At 33.8% G+C, this 12,860-nt stretch overlaps 1 protein-coding gene and 1 long non-coding RNA gene across 2 annotated transcripts; both read left to right on the forward strand.

Annotated features, from left to right (window-relative positions):
- The first annotated feature begins 430 nt into the window (after nucleotides 1–430).
- On the forward strand, nucleotides 431–4,692 carry LOC147543721 (uncharacterized). Its single transcript, XM_086635496.1, has 3 exons — nucleotides 431–887; nucleotides 4,344–4,566; nucleotides 4,680–4,692. Exons 1-3 carry the CDS (start codon nucleotides 431–433, stop codon nucleotides 4,690–4,692), a joined length of 693 nt encoding a protein of 230 aa, XP_086491622.1.
- Nucleotides 4,693–7,218: 2,526 nt separating this feature from the next.
- On the forward strand, nucleotides 7,219–8,338 carry LOC147543722 (uncharacterized). Its single transcript, XR_015239845.1, has 2 exons — nucleotides 7,219–7,358; nucleotides 8,032–8,338. It is a non-coding gene; the product is annotated as an uncharacterized LOC147543722 (long non-coding RNA).
- Nucleotides 8,339–12,860: the final 4,522 nt, after the last annotated feature.

The raw sequence follows: 12,860 nt of genomic DNA on the forward strand, positions 1-12,860 counted from the left end.
TATGTATTACTATCTCCGAACAGAACATTACCCGGTTGATAATAAGGAATGGGCCTTCATATGGGATATGCAAATACAGCCAAAAATCAAACTATTCCTTTGGAAATGTTGTACGAACAGCCTCCCGGTTAGAGCGAAAATTGGTAAGTATGTGGGAAACAAATTTAATTGTGAATTCTGCCCTCAGACAGAAACTTTGATCCATATGCTTTTACACTGTGACTTGGCTCAGGTGATTTGGTTCCATTTTAATATCTTGTCTAATAATATCACTAATTTCGTTGATTGGATTATTTCGTGGAAAACTCTAGACGATCAGATCGGAATTCTTTTTGCTAACATCCTTTGGCAGATTTGGAAAGCTAGGTGTGATAAATACTTCTCCAACATACAAATTGTACCAATGAAAATCATAGACCAGATTAAATGTATGGCCTTTACCCCTCTGACTCAATTCACCAATAGCAAGATTGATAGAACTACTCCTTGGGTTCCACCGACTCCACCGTTCATAAAAATCAATGTTGACGCCTCTTTCATTACAGCCCAGGATTTAGCAGGGATTGGTCTTATCATGCATGATGACAGAGCAAACTTTGTCGCCGCATCGGCTTGTAACGTGAGGGGTCAAAATGCAGAAGAATGTGAAGCTTGGGCGATCTTTAAAGCTCTTCAATGGTCGAGAAAAAAGAACATTCCCTATGTACATATAGAAAGTGACAACAGTTGTCTAGTGAAGTGGCTCAACAAAGAGGCTTCGGAGATTTCCTGGCAATCAAGCAAAGTCCTCGAGAAAATTCTTCAGATGGAAGCACTCTTCACCAGGGTTATCTATTCTCACATCCACAGAGAAGGCAACTACAAAGCGGATCAACTAGCCAAGTGGAGTAAGATTTATGCCGGCTCCTGGGTGTGGCTATCTTTATCAGACCTTCCAGCAGCGTTGTACCAGTGTTGGACGTAGTTCTGTAGGTCGGATTGGTGTTCGTTTTTGCTCAACAAAAAAAAAAAAAAAAAAAAAAGGTGTTCATATATAATATACTAGGTGTTCATATATAATATACGGACGCGATAGATCCCTTTTAGCTACGCCGTTGTTGATGTCTTACGTACATCTTAATGATAACAAAGTAAAGAATACAAAACAAATGACTACCACAGAGGAATCGATAAAAGAAATATTACCACTTACTAAAGAAATCAACTTAAGACAAATATTAAAAGACCTGTTAGATAAACAGAGATGGAAAATTTACTGCTAAAAGAAAAACCAGGGATTGATATGAGAATGTTAGATCTGCAAAATATAGAGCAAACTGATTATAAGATTTATAGCAAACATGTAGATAACTCAATCAAACTAATGATAACTTGTTAGATTTAGAGTTGGAATTAGTTTTGGTTTGAACCGAATTTGGCACAGGGAGTGGGAGAGATTGTGGGTTATCTCTGAGAGACTTTAGGACAGTTTTACTCTCCTGTGCCAGTCAGGAAATTATAAATGGTTATGAAATGACCGTGATGAAATCGTGGAGGGGTAAAACTGTTGATGAGAGAATCATGGATGAGTTAGTTATTTTATGTGGGTAGTTATTTTAAAAAATTTAATAGAAGAAACCAGATTACTGCCCTGATTATGCTGACGAGAAGATGAATTGTGGGTTATGATAGCGTCTTCAATGGGTTTTTGCATTTTTGTGACCTTTAGATCTGTCGGTAGTAGTACTTCCACATACGTGTCTATTTTTCTGCATCTCTTGGCTTTTAGACGTGCATCTTTAGAGGTCAAGCTTAGAGCTCAACATCTGTTAGTGGTTTTCATACCCCTCTAAGCTTGACCTCTAAAGATGCACATCTAAAAGCCAAGAGATGCAGAAAAATAGACACGTATGTGGAAGTACTGTTACCGACAGATCTAAAGATCACAAAAACGAAAAAACTCATTCAAGACGCTATCATAACCCACAATTCATCTTTTCGTCAGCATAATCAGGGCAATAATCTGGTTTCTTCTATACTGTTGAAATATAGTCTTTAATCTAGGCCTACTTCTCACAAAATCGATTGCAGACCTGTGTTTGAGCCAGTGCGGGCGGGCGCCCGCACTGGCCCCCCAACTTCAATGGGCCTACTTCATACAGAAGCCTAGATATGTATTATTGTATTAATAAAGTATATCGAGTTAAGTAGGACACGGAGCACGTAGCAACTCAACTGGTTAAGAACGTGAGTTCCCATCCAAATGACATGTGTTTGACTCTAGCTGTCAGCATACTTTTAACTGTTTTAGGTTTATTGTTCTTGGGTGGGATCTATAGGCGCCGCTAACTATTTTTTCTGAACCTCTTTAACTACAAAATGTTATATTTGGGCTGCCTAAAACAACTATAGGGGGTCAACACTTGGTTGCTGGTTCAAAGTGTTATACATAAACTCAAAACTTCCTGAGGTTTTAGGTTCGATTCCCACGGAAGTGGACATGGTTATTGAACTTGTGTTTTAAAAAGTATAAAATAATGTGATAAGTGTGTCGGGCTTTAGGCCTCTTTGATGGTGTTGGATTTTAGGTCTCTTTCATTGTAAGTTTAACTTAGGCGATTATCGTGTTTATCACATCTTTATGATGTATCGTTGCCTTTGTAACGACTAATGTAGTCGATTTCTCAGGAAAAAAAAAACAATTATATGCGGCGCTTTTAAAGTTTCTTTTGATTTTGGCTCCTTGTGAGGTTGAGTGTACAATTGTTAAAGCAATCTTTATTTATGTTATGTTACACTTTTTCTTACCCATTTTTTATTTTGGATTCGTTTCTTTCAACTTTTGAAGTGTTTTTACGAGATAGATATCTAAACTTATATATCTTGTACATAAAATTGTGTTTCTTTTTATCATTTTAGGCTGACCATGTTCATCTATGGTTTTCATTTACCGATTGACAAATTATCTTGCATTTTTGTTTAATTTTTTTGTAACTTTTATTACACGAAGGCCCATATTCAAATTTCGCACAGAGCCCCCAAATTCTCATCCACGTCCTTGATCGATTAGAAGGGGTTATGATGCAAATTAAACTCAAAGTCCTAACATGGCTAACAAATCTGGAATCAAAGTCACTTATTACTTATAACATCTACCAAGGACCAAAAGCAGGTAAGAGACGATATATAAGAACCAAAAGCCTATACTACAACCTAAAGTAAAAGGACTTCCCTGAGTTAGTTGATCCTTTTTAATGGTTGCCTTCTCCTTGCAAATGAGATGTATTTTGCTTGTTTGCTGAAGCCGAACCTTGGCCTATTCGGTAGAGATTGTTCTTGAATATTCACAATATTATATGAGGGGACTCAGATTATTCATCATTGTATGATGAATTTCTAGATCTAGGGTTAAGAGATTGAAATGGATAGTCAGTGGACGAAGAGTCCTGATGTTATTATCGGGGTACTAGAGAGGATCTGGAAGTGCAGAGATTTGTTGATCTAGTATGAAGATTTTTGTTCGTGAAGTGGATTGAGGAAGGATTCACATTGGAAGCTAGGGGTTCGGTAGAAAGGAAAGAGGGAAAAATCGCATGATGACGTCACATCAGACCCTCTCTTTCCTCAAAAAATCCCGTAAACGTATTTTGCTTCTTCAAAATAAAAATGTGAGAACTTACTTGAAAATATCTCTCCCTCTATATATATATATAGAGAGAGAGAGAGAATATAGTTTTTCAGTTTAAGTAAATTTTTTTAATTACAATTTAATAAAATAGATTAAGTATAGAGAAAATGTATTTTTTTTATGTATATGGAAAACTTACTCGAAACGATATATATATATATATATATATATATATATATATATATATATATATATATATATAGTTTACTTTTTTAGGTTCAATAATTATTTTTAAAATAATTTATTAAAATGGACTACATATACAGAAAATGTATTTTTCGAAACGTGCTCTCTTTATATATATAAATAGAAAGAGTGTACTCTTTAGGCTTAAATAAAAAAATTTAATGATAATTTATAAAATAGATTATAGTTTTTGGATTATGAAACGTGCTCTTTGAGAGACAAACTAAGAAAGAGAGGGTTTGTCCAATATGATCCTAGGATCAGAAGAAAAAGAAAGAAGAAATGTTATTTTTTTCACCAGTTTTTCTTTAAAGGACGTGAAAATTTTGACCGAGTAAATGTCAAGAACAAAACCCAATTCTTCACCGATTCCTAACGCTTGATTTTGACCTAGATAATGATTTGAATTCTACTGAATATCTTGTGGGATTTGAACACCAAAATCCTAGTTTTGTCCAAGAACTATCTACAAACAATATGATGGTTGTAGATAATGGTTTGAATTCTGCTGAAGATGGATTGGAACACCGAGGTAGTATTTTTGCCCAAGTTCCTCCTACAAACAACATGATGGTTGCAGATGACGATATGGTGGAAGAAGAAAGTGCAATGGAGGTAGGATTTATAAGTTTAAGAACAATGGGGAAACCCATGGCTCTTAACCTTCTACATAATGGTTTCAGACTCACTGTTGGAACAGGACTCTATCAAAGGTAATTTACTTTTCTTAATTTTCTTTCTCTGATCAATCTAGATTTTCATATTGCGACGTGTTGTTCTTTATTAATCTTATTAATGATTTGATTCCATGATACCTATCTAATAGGTTTTCTACTTGATTTTGTCTAAAAACCGATCTATATTTTCAATCCTTGATTACTTTTTTAAGTATAATTATCATGGAATCATTTTCGGATGTTTAGAGTGAAAAAACTAATTAGGTTTTTGAATCTCGAAATCTAGTAATTTATTAAAATAGATTAAGTATAAAAACAATGTACTTTTATTTAAATATATTAAAGACAGAATTAGATTTTTGGGAGGGTTACGACCTTCTTTATAATAGTGGTTTATCTTTTTACTCGTTTCGAGTAAGTTTAGGAGTAGATTGACTAATATTTATACTAAATTCATTAGCTTAGAGATCCACTTTCTTTGACCAAATATGTTTACAAAAGAGTATAAGATCCTACCATTAATGCAGAGTGTAGTGTGAGTTGAAATAGCCCGCTTTCACTCTGTTCTAGGCTTGGCATTAGTTCTGTTTCATACTGCAACAGTGTATCAAATGAACTTCAACAAAAAAATCTTTCCGCATAAGTCTCCTCTATATATATAGAAAACTGGTTATATATTTATATATATATATATATATATATATATATTTATTAAGATAAATTTTACTCTTCGAAACGAATTCAATATATATATATATATAGACAATTTACTCGAAACAATATCTGTCTATGTATAATATGTACTAGGCATAACCCCCGCACTACATGCAGGGGCAATGTCCCTTACGAATAAATACTTATATCTCTTTGCTTTTAAGTTATTTTACTTTATATAAATGAAATCTATCATACTATGTATAGAATAAAAATACGGGTTGAACAAAATTCTAAGTTATTGCAGTTCATGTGAATGAAATCTTTTACCATATTATGTATCAAATAAAAAGACAGGTTAAATACAAATTTAACAATTAATTTTTTTAAGAAAAAGATATTCATAGTGAGATTCCAAAATGAAAAGAACATATCGTTCTTCAAAACTCATTTGGATCCTTCAATTCTACACAACCATCCACCAACCCCACCAGTCCTCACCTTCCACCAATTACACAATTTTTTTTAAAATAAATCGTAATAACATGGATTTAACGATATTTCATGCTTAGAGTAATAACTTCACTTTTACTTATGGTTCAAATGTTGTGGCTTCAAATTGAAGTGGTTCAGAATGTTATAAAACGTATACCTAGATTGAAAGTAGTTATTATGAATTAAAAGATGCACAAAAAAGTGTAGACTTTGTAACCAATCAAACAACGATCATACAATAAAACATATTAAAATCAAAACACTGCAATGATAAGAGCAAATCCAACCATAAGAGCTTGAGGCTTAAAATTCAAATGTTGGGGCCTCATCCCCTTAGTCCAACTCGGGACGTTTGGGGGCTGAGCTGAGAGTCCACTGAGGGCCTTCCCCACATGATCTGTGGGTTCAACGGTCATGTGGGGAAGTCCCCTTGGAACATAAGTTGGGTTGATGTCTTATTTATAGGAAACCAATAATTTCAAAAGAAAAATGAATGTCGGTCTTAAAGAAAAACTAGAGGGATAAATGTGATTTTCCAATATTGCCCACCCATTCAGAATCAAATGGCACACGATCTGGCAACTCACCATCCACCATCGGATTAGTTTCTTTGTATCTTTTTCATGCTTATTGGTTATCTTTAGTTACTTTTGATTCGTGTTTTATCTGGACATCAAGTTGTAATCTTTGATATTGATGTACTCCTTCCACTGCGACAAAGAAGCATGTAGAGAAGATTGCTTTATTAAAAAAAGATGAGTTGGAATATATAACTCTCCATTTTAGTGTTTGGAATATCATGTGGAAAAAATCTGCTTACATTGTTAGAGATGCACATCTCGTGTTGGTTTCCGTTGATGAGTGCACTACAAAAGCACAAAAGATACCCTATGTCCTAACGGAAATGAAATAGGTGAAAATTTGATTACTTCACTGCTTCATTAGCAATATATAACTCTCCATTTTAGTGTTTGGGATGGTAGATTCAACCGTGTGACCTAAGTAACTTCTATTAAGAAGTTGATATATTGGACTCAATTCTTGGGACGATAATGGGTAGGAGGGCTTTGTCATGAGTCACGAAACTCGTATTATTAATTGGTCGGTTTTGGACCATAACCACAAACATACACTTTTAACTTTTTCAAAATCCTCCGCATCAGTCCACCACCTAAAAGTCACCTCAAATTAAACTATTATTATAATAAATTTTAGATTTATGGTCTAAAAATCTACCTTTAAACACATTTTTGATCCTCTCTAACCCTAAAACGGGTTTATAAAACATAAATGGAAATCTAGTCCTTTTGTATCCATCTCTAGAGAAAACACAAATCCCTAGAATTTATATTAAATCATAATACTTAAACTAACCTTCTATATAAACAAAAACTTATTTTTCTTCAAAATCCCCAAATATCTGTTTTCCATTTTTATCTCCCACCTTCTCTCTCCAATCACGATCCTATTAACAGAAACCACTACCTTCATTCTTATCCAAAAACGAAAACCATTACTTTTCTCTCTCTAAAACCGAATCCTCTATTCATCCTCCATTTTTTATTCTCAAAAATCTGCTTCATCTTCATTATACCAACTGAAATCTTCATCGTTTTTTCGATTTCCATCATCAAAGGACTCAGTTCGTACCATTGTTAAGATCAACAGTTGCTTCCGAGGTTAGTAACAAGTTTAATCTTTCTTTTAATGTTTTTTCATCATCATCTTTAAAGATATTTATGATTTTCATTATAACCGGTTTCATCTCTGTATCATCTTTTCAAATATTCATAATTATTTATGATTTTCTCTCTCTAAGATCTTCATAACCGATTTACGATATTAATGTTAAATCCTTGTTTACTAATTCATTATCTTTGATTATGTTATGTTTGTCTCCATGTATTAATTTATTTTTCATTAGATTTAGGTTTCAGATGTTGATTTTTAGAACATTTCTTGATATCAGATCCCGGTAACCGTATCATTTCTGAAACAGAGGAGATTTCGTACGTTTTTTTTGTAAAAAAATGTAAACGATGTGTAACTTAAAAGAAATTATGTGTAACTTATTGAACATGACACATTTGAAGAAGATTCCGTACAATGTTATTGTAACAGAATGTAAACAATCTGTATTGTTCAAACAATTATATGTACTTTATTGCGCATTACACATTTGAACCAGTGATCCGTACAATTTTATTGTAAGAGAAGGTAAACAATACGTATACTTTATTAAATAGTACTATGAAATTTATAAAACAATACATATAATTTATAACATTTTACATTGTAGTTTTGCATAAATGATACGTATTGTTGACAATTATTTACATTTTTGTTTTGTAGTTTAGCTGTTACTGATGGAAGTTCCTATAGAATCATCCAACGTAGGGAAGAAGATAAAACTAAAGAATTTCGATTCGCCCTTCAACAGTATAGTATAAACATATGACATGATTTCAAGTTTGTCCAAAATGATTTAAAGCGTGTAACTGCTGTTTGTTGAATGACTCAGATAGTTGAGAAGATACTACTGTGTACCTGTGTAAAAAACATTAAGTTCTTGTATAAATAATGTGAACCGTTGGATAAATTACGTTGTATACATGACAAATGATGGTTTCCTCGTCATAAATAACACATAATTTACGTACCTGTTTCATAATTTGTATTTGATGTTTGGTTATGTATGAGTAAAAACGAAAACAAATGCTGCTGTAATGTTCGTAAATTGTACATAATTTATGAACATGTTTCATAATTTGTAAGGGATGTTTGGTTATGTATAAGTAAAAACGAAAATTAAATGAGAGAAAGTGTTATATAAGTTATGTACATTAACCCCCAAATCACGCTAAATTGATCTCAGAAAAATATACTCTTTCCAAATCTGAAAGTTAAGTGAAAGAAAGTGATATACACGTTTTGTATATTGACCCCCAAATCACACTAAATTGATCCCAAAAAATATACTCTTTCTGAATTTGAAAGTTAAGTGAGAGAAAGTGATATATACGTTTTGTATATTAACCCCCAAATCACGCTAAATCCTAGAAAAATTCGGTCCTTCATCTGATTCGGAAAGAAAGAGATTTGATTTGGTTTCCAAATCTATAAAGAAGAGAGACAAAATTGATTTGGAAATATCCGTTATTTCCTATTTAATACCATAAATCACGCCACAAAAATGTTGTTTGCGTTTTGGTCCGGCCCCAATATAAAAGTAACAGAAAATCTGTACGGGGATATGAACGGGATTTGGGTTTATATTGTAAGGGTTTTTAGGTCCAAAGTGCAAAAGGACTAAAAACCTATTTTTTGGAAAGATTGGACCCTAAATCCTTTTTGAACATTATTTTGGGCCTTATATCCATGTACCTTTATTATAGTTAGGGTTATTTTCCAATTTCAGGTCTTGTTTGGATTAATTTCATACATCATTGACTAAAGACTATAAATGAATGGGATCAACAATGTTTCATTAATGTCATCAAGTTTAGTGGGTAGAAAGTTTTGAAAGATACTGGTTAATTATATTGGCAATACGCCAAACCTAGATCTCTATACTCTCTTAATTCTCCAGAGCACCGAAAGAAAAGAAAAAAAAAAGAGTTGAAAGGATATTTGGTACATTACTTTATTCATAGACTGGATAGTGTATGTAATATGCACGTCAAGAGTAAATGCTAGTATTATAATTAGCAAGGGTTGTGTTTCTCAAATAATCATCGGATGTGAAAACAATAGTCGGTCTGTAATATTTGATAAACTAGACTATCTAGTGTGACAATGACTTCAACATAAAGTAGCAGAATCAAACAAAATTATGATGTTGATTGTCAAAGTATATGTTGACTTTACGATTGTGTGAGAATCGATAGATCCTCTCTCTCTCCAACTCACCTCTCTCTCTCTCTCTCTCCAACTCACCTCTCTTCTCCGACGAAGGTCGTCGGCCGAAAAATTTTCAGGCCTACGACCATCATAAAAAAAAACACTCATCCCTCTAGAAACTCTGGCGAAGGGGTCATCCTTCGCCGGAGTTTCTAGAGAGAGAGAGATGAGTGTTTTTTTTATGAAGGTCGCCGGTCGGAAAAATTTTCGGCCGACGTCCTTCGTCGGAGAAGAGAGGTGAGTTGGAGAGAGAGAGATGTGAGTTGGAGAGAGAGAGAGAGAGAGGTGAGTTGGAGAGAGAGAGGGGTGAGTTGGAGAGAGAGAGGGGTGAGTTGGAAAGAGAGAGGTGACGTGGAGAGATATGTGTGGGGGAGAGGGAAACGAGGTGGAATTGAAGTTTTCTTTTTTATTTTATTTTGAAAAAATAAATATAGAAAGGGCAGTTAGGACATTTACTTCAAAAAGGGGGTCATATTTGAATTTATAGAAAATATGAGGCCATAAAAGAAGTTGGTCACAAAGTAGGGGGCCAAATAGGAATTAACTCTGTTTTTAATATATACTCCCATAGTCATTTCATTCAATATGGTATAGATACTTCATGAATTTTACAGGTTATCTAGACATTGACCCCCAACTATTTAGCGATATTAGGATTACATTTCAAAGTAAAAAATATTTGTTATTGACCCTCATTTTCTATTCTCCTTTAATGTAAGTTAAGAGGTCAGCATGCCGGCGACACATGTGACCTATGCCAAAAATATGTGTCAATACAATTATCAATTCCAGCCTACATTTTTTTCTACACCATCCATCGCCATCTTAAAAAACCACCACTTTAACCAACCGCCGCCGACATTTTCATCTTCATGTTCTCCTTCACCAACAACCACTACTGTTGTGACGAAGAACTAGTAACCAAGAAAAACATAATGGAAAGTATAAAAACCACACATGACACAAAGAGATCGATTTACGTAGTTCGGTATGTTCAACCTACTCCGAGGTGAACGACGACGCGATGATTTCAACTATGATAAGAAAACAAATTACACAAGGAATTCATGAGAATGAGAATAAGATATCTCCAGGATTTTAATTTATTTAGCCACTAAAACTTAATCTCACCACCTCAGCGACTCTCTCTATCTAATTCTCGAAACATACATGGATACTTATGACATAGATTACCACCTTTATATAAGGTGGCCAATACATGGACAACCGTTTTTCTTATATGGACAACTATCTTATGTGGACAACCAAAATAATTAATTTTTTTATATGGACACCAGTTTCTAAGGGGACAACTCTCTATTATTTTCACTCAAGTCCTCTTAGAATTAGATGTATTATTTTAACACCTCCCTTTTTTCTCATAAACCCTAAGTAAGTTTGGTCTTCTTCTACTACTTCATCTTCATCATCAACCCAAAATTCTAGAGAGATAATTTTTTTGGAGAAGATTATGACATCAAACAAAGGGAAGGGAATTGTTGAAGGATATTTCTAACCAGAAAGACTAGATCTAAAAACCCTAAACCCCGTTAAACTTTTAAAACCTAGAAATCAAAAATTTCAAAACCCTAGATTTTTTTACAAACAAGTAGAGTTGCTCGTGCTTCGTGAAAAATCGACAAAACACGAGAGATCTTAATTTATGAGTTTTTGTAAAAAAAAAAAACTGACTTGCCAATTTCGTAGATTTCCTACGAAAATTTGGCAAGACAGAAAGAAACTTGCCACGAAAATCTAGCATATTTTCGTAGATTTCCCACGAAATTCTGGAAATTTCTTCTTCACTTCGATTTTTTGCCTTGAAATCGTTTTGTATTCTTTCAAAACCCATCAATGTAGGGTTTGATTAAAACCCATCTAGGGTTTGATAAAAAACAAAGGGAAGTAGTAGAAACTATAGTTCACTAAAAAACAAAGAGAAGTGATAGAAACTATAGTTTACTAAAAAATAAGGGAAGTGGAGATTGATGAGTTTTATCTTCTTCATTCATCTAAGGTTTGATAAAAAAAACAAAAGGAAATGGTAAAAACTATAGTTTACTTTTAGTAGCAGTACAAGAATAACAATAAGACTAAGAAGAAGGAAGAAGAAGAAGATGATGAAGAAGAAGACAAATTAGGTTTTCAATTTTGAACTATTATTTTGTTAATGGTCCACAAGTTAGTAAGTGTTAGTATTTAAGACTTTATGAAGTTGTCCCCTTATTAAATCAAAGTCAACTAAGTCAAGCATAATTGACTCGCACCTGGCCCGAAAATAGTTGTCCATATAAAAAAACAGTTGTCCACGTATTGGCCACCTTATATAACCCCTTCCTCGAGGATAATTGGATGTCAGCCTCGCTTTTAATGTAAACGGGTCCAAACTTTTGTGTCGAGGTTGCAGATTCACGACACTTTCAACCGCTACCACCAACAACAATAACTAGCATATTTAATGAACATGGTGAAACATAGTTCTCTAATTGTTCATCCTTCTACTCTTGGTTGGTTCATGAATCTTATCTCCATTAACGTATGTATACGGCAGACGAGGACTTAAATAATCAAAGTGTCCTAACACGGGTTGATATCTAATCCGGTTTGCGACCCGTCAATCCGTTTACAAGGCAATGTAGCATCGAAGCAGAATTATGGACATGTTAGCAGGACTTACCTCCAAGGCGAAGCTCGTTTGCGAGGCAAGGATCTAAGCAGAACTAGTATACAGAGCAGGACTTATGTTATGTCGATTTTTATAGTTAATGGTTTCATGTATATTTCGGGAATTAGAAAAAGAGAGTCGGTGAGATAGTATGTCTGTTAGATTAGGACTTTAGTGGCTATATAAAGTAAAGCATAGGGATTTCCCAATAGTTGAATTGTCACGAATCTCCTTTGTAACTTGTTTGCTTATCATAGTGGAAATAATTGCATCGTTGTCGCCGTGGAAAAAGTCTCACAAACCGAACCACATAAATCGTTGTCGCTTATATCATATTGTTTTTCTTGGTTTACTTGATTTCGTCGCAGCAAAAAACCATAATCTCTATTTCTCTTGTTTGTCGACCACAATTGATAAAATCTTAGTATAATAGCCAAAGTATTTAACTTTGTCACTTGATTGAATCTTTCCTTGACACAAACCCCAATAATCTCTTTATGTTTTGGAGGAATTGAAGACCTAATGATTCAAAGGGAAAAGGAAGGATGTGATCAAACAATCTAACACACAAATGAATTCATTCAATTTGGTCCATTGAAATTCCATCCTCCTTTGC

This window comes from Eschscholzia californica, unplaced genomic scaffold (genome assembly GCF_041429995.1).
Source record: "Eschscholzia californica isolate CP2 unplaced genomic scaffold, dmEscCali1.0.p SCAF_4, whole genome shotgun sequence".
Classification (NCBI taxonomy): Eukaryota; Viridiplantae; Streptophyta; class Magnoliopsida; order Ranunculales; family Papaveraceae; genus Eschscholzia; species Eschscholzia californica.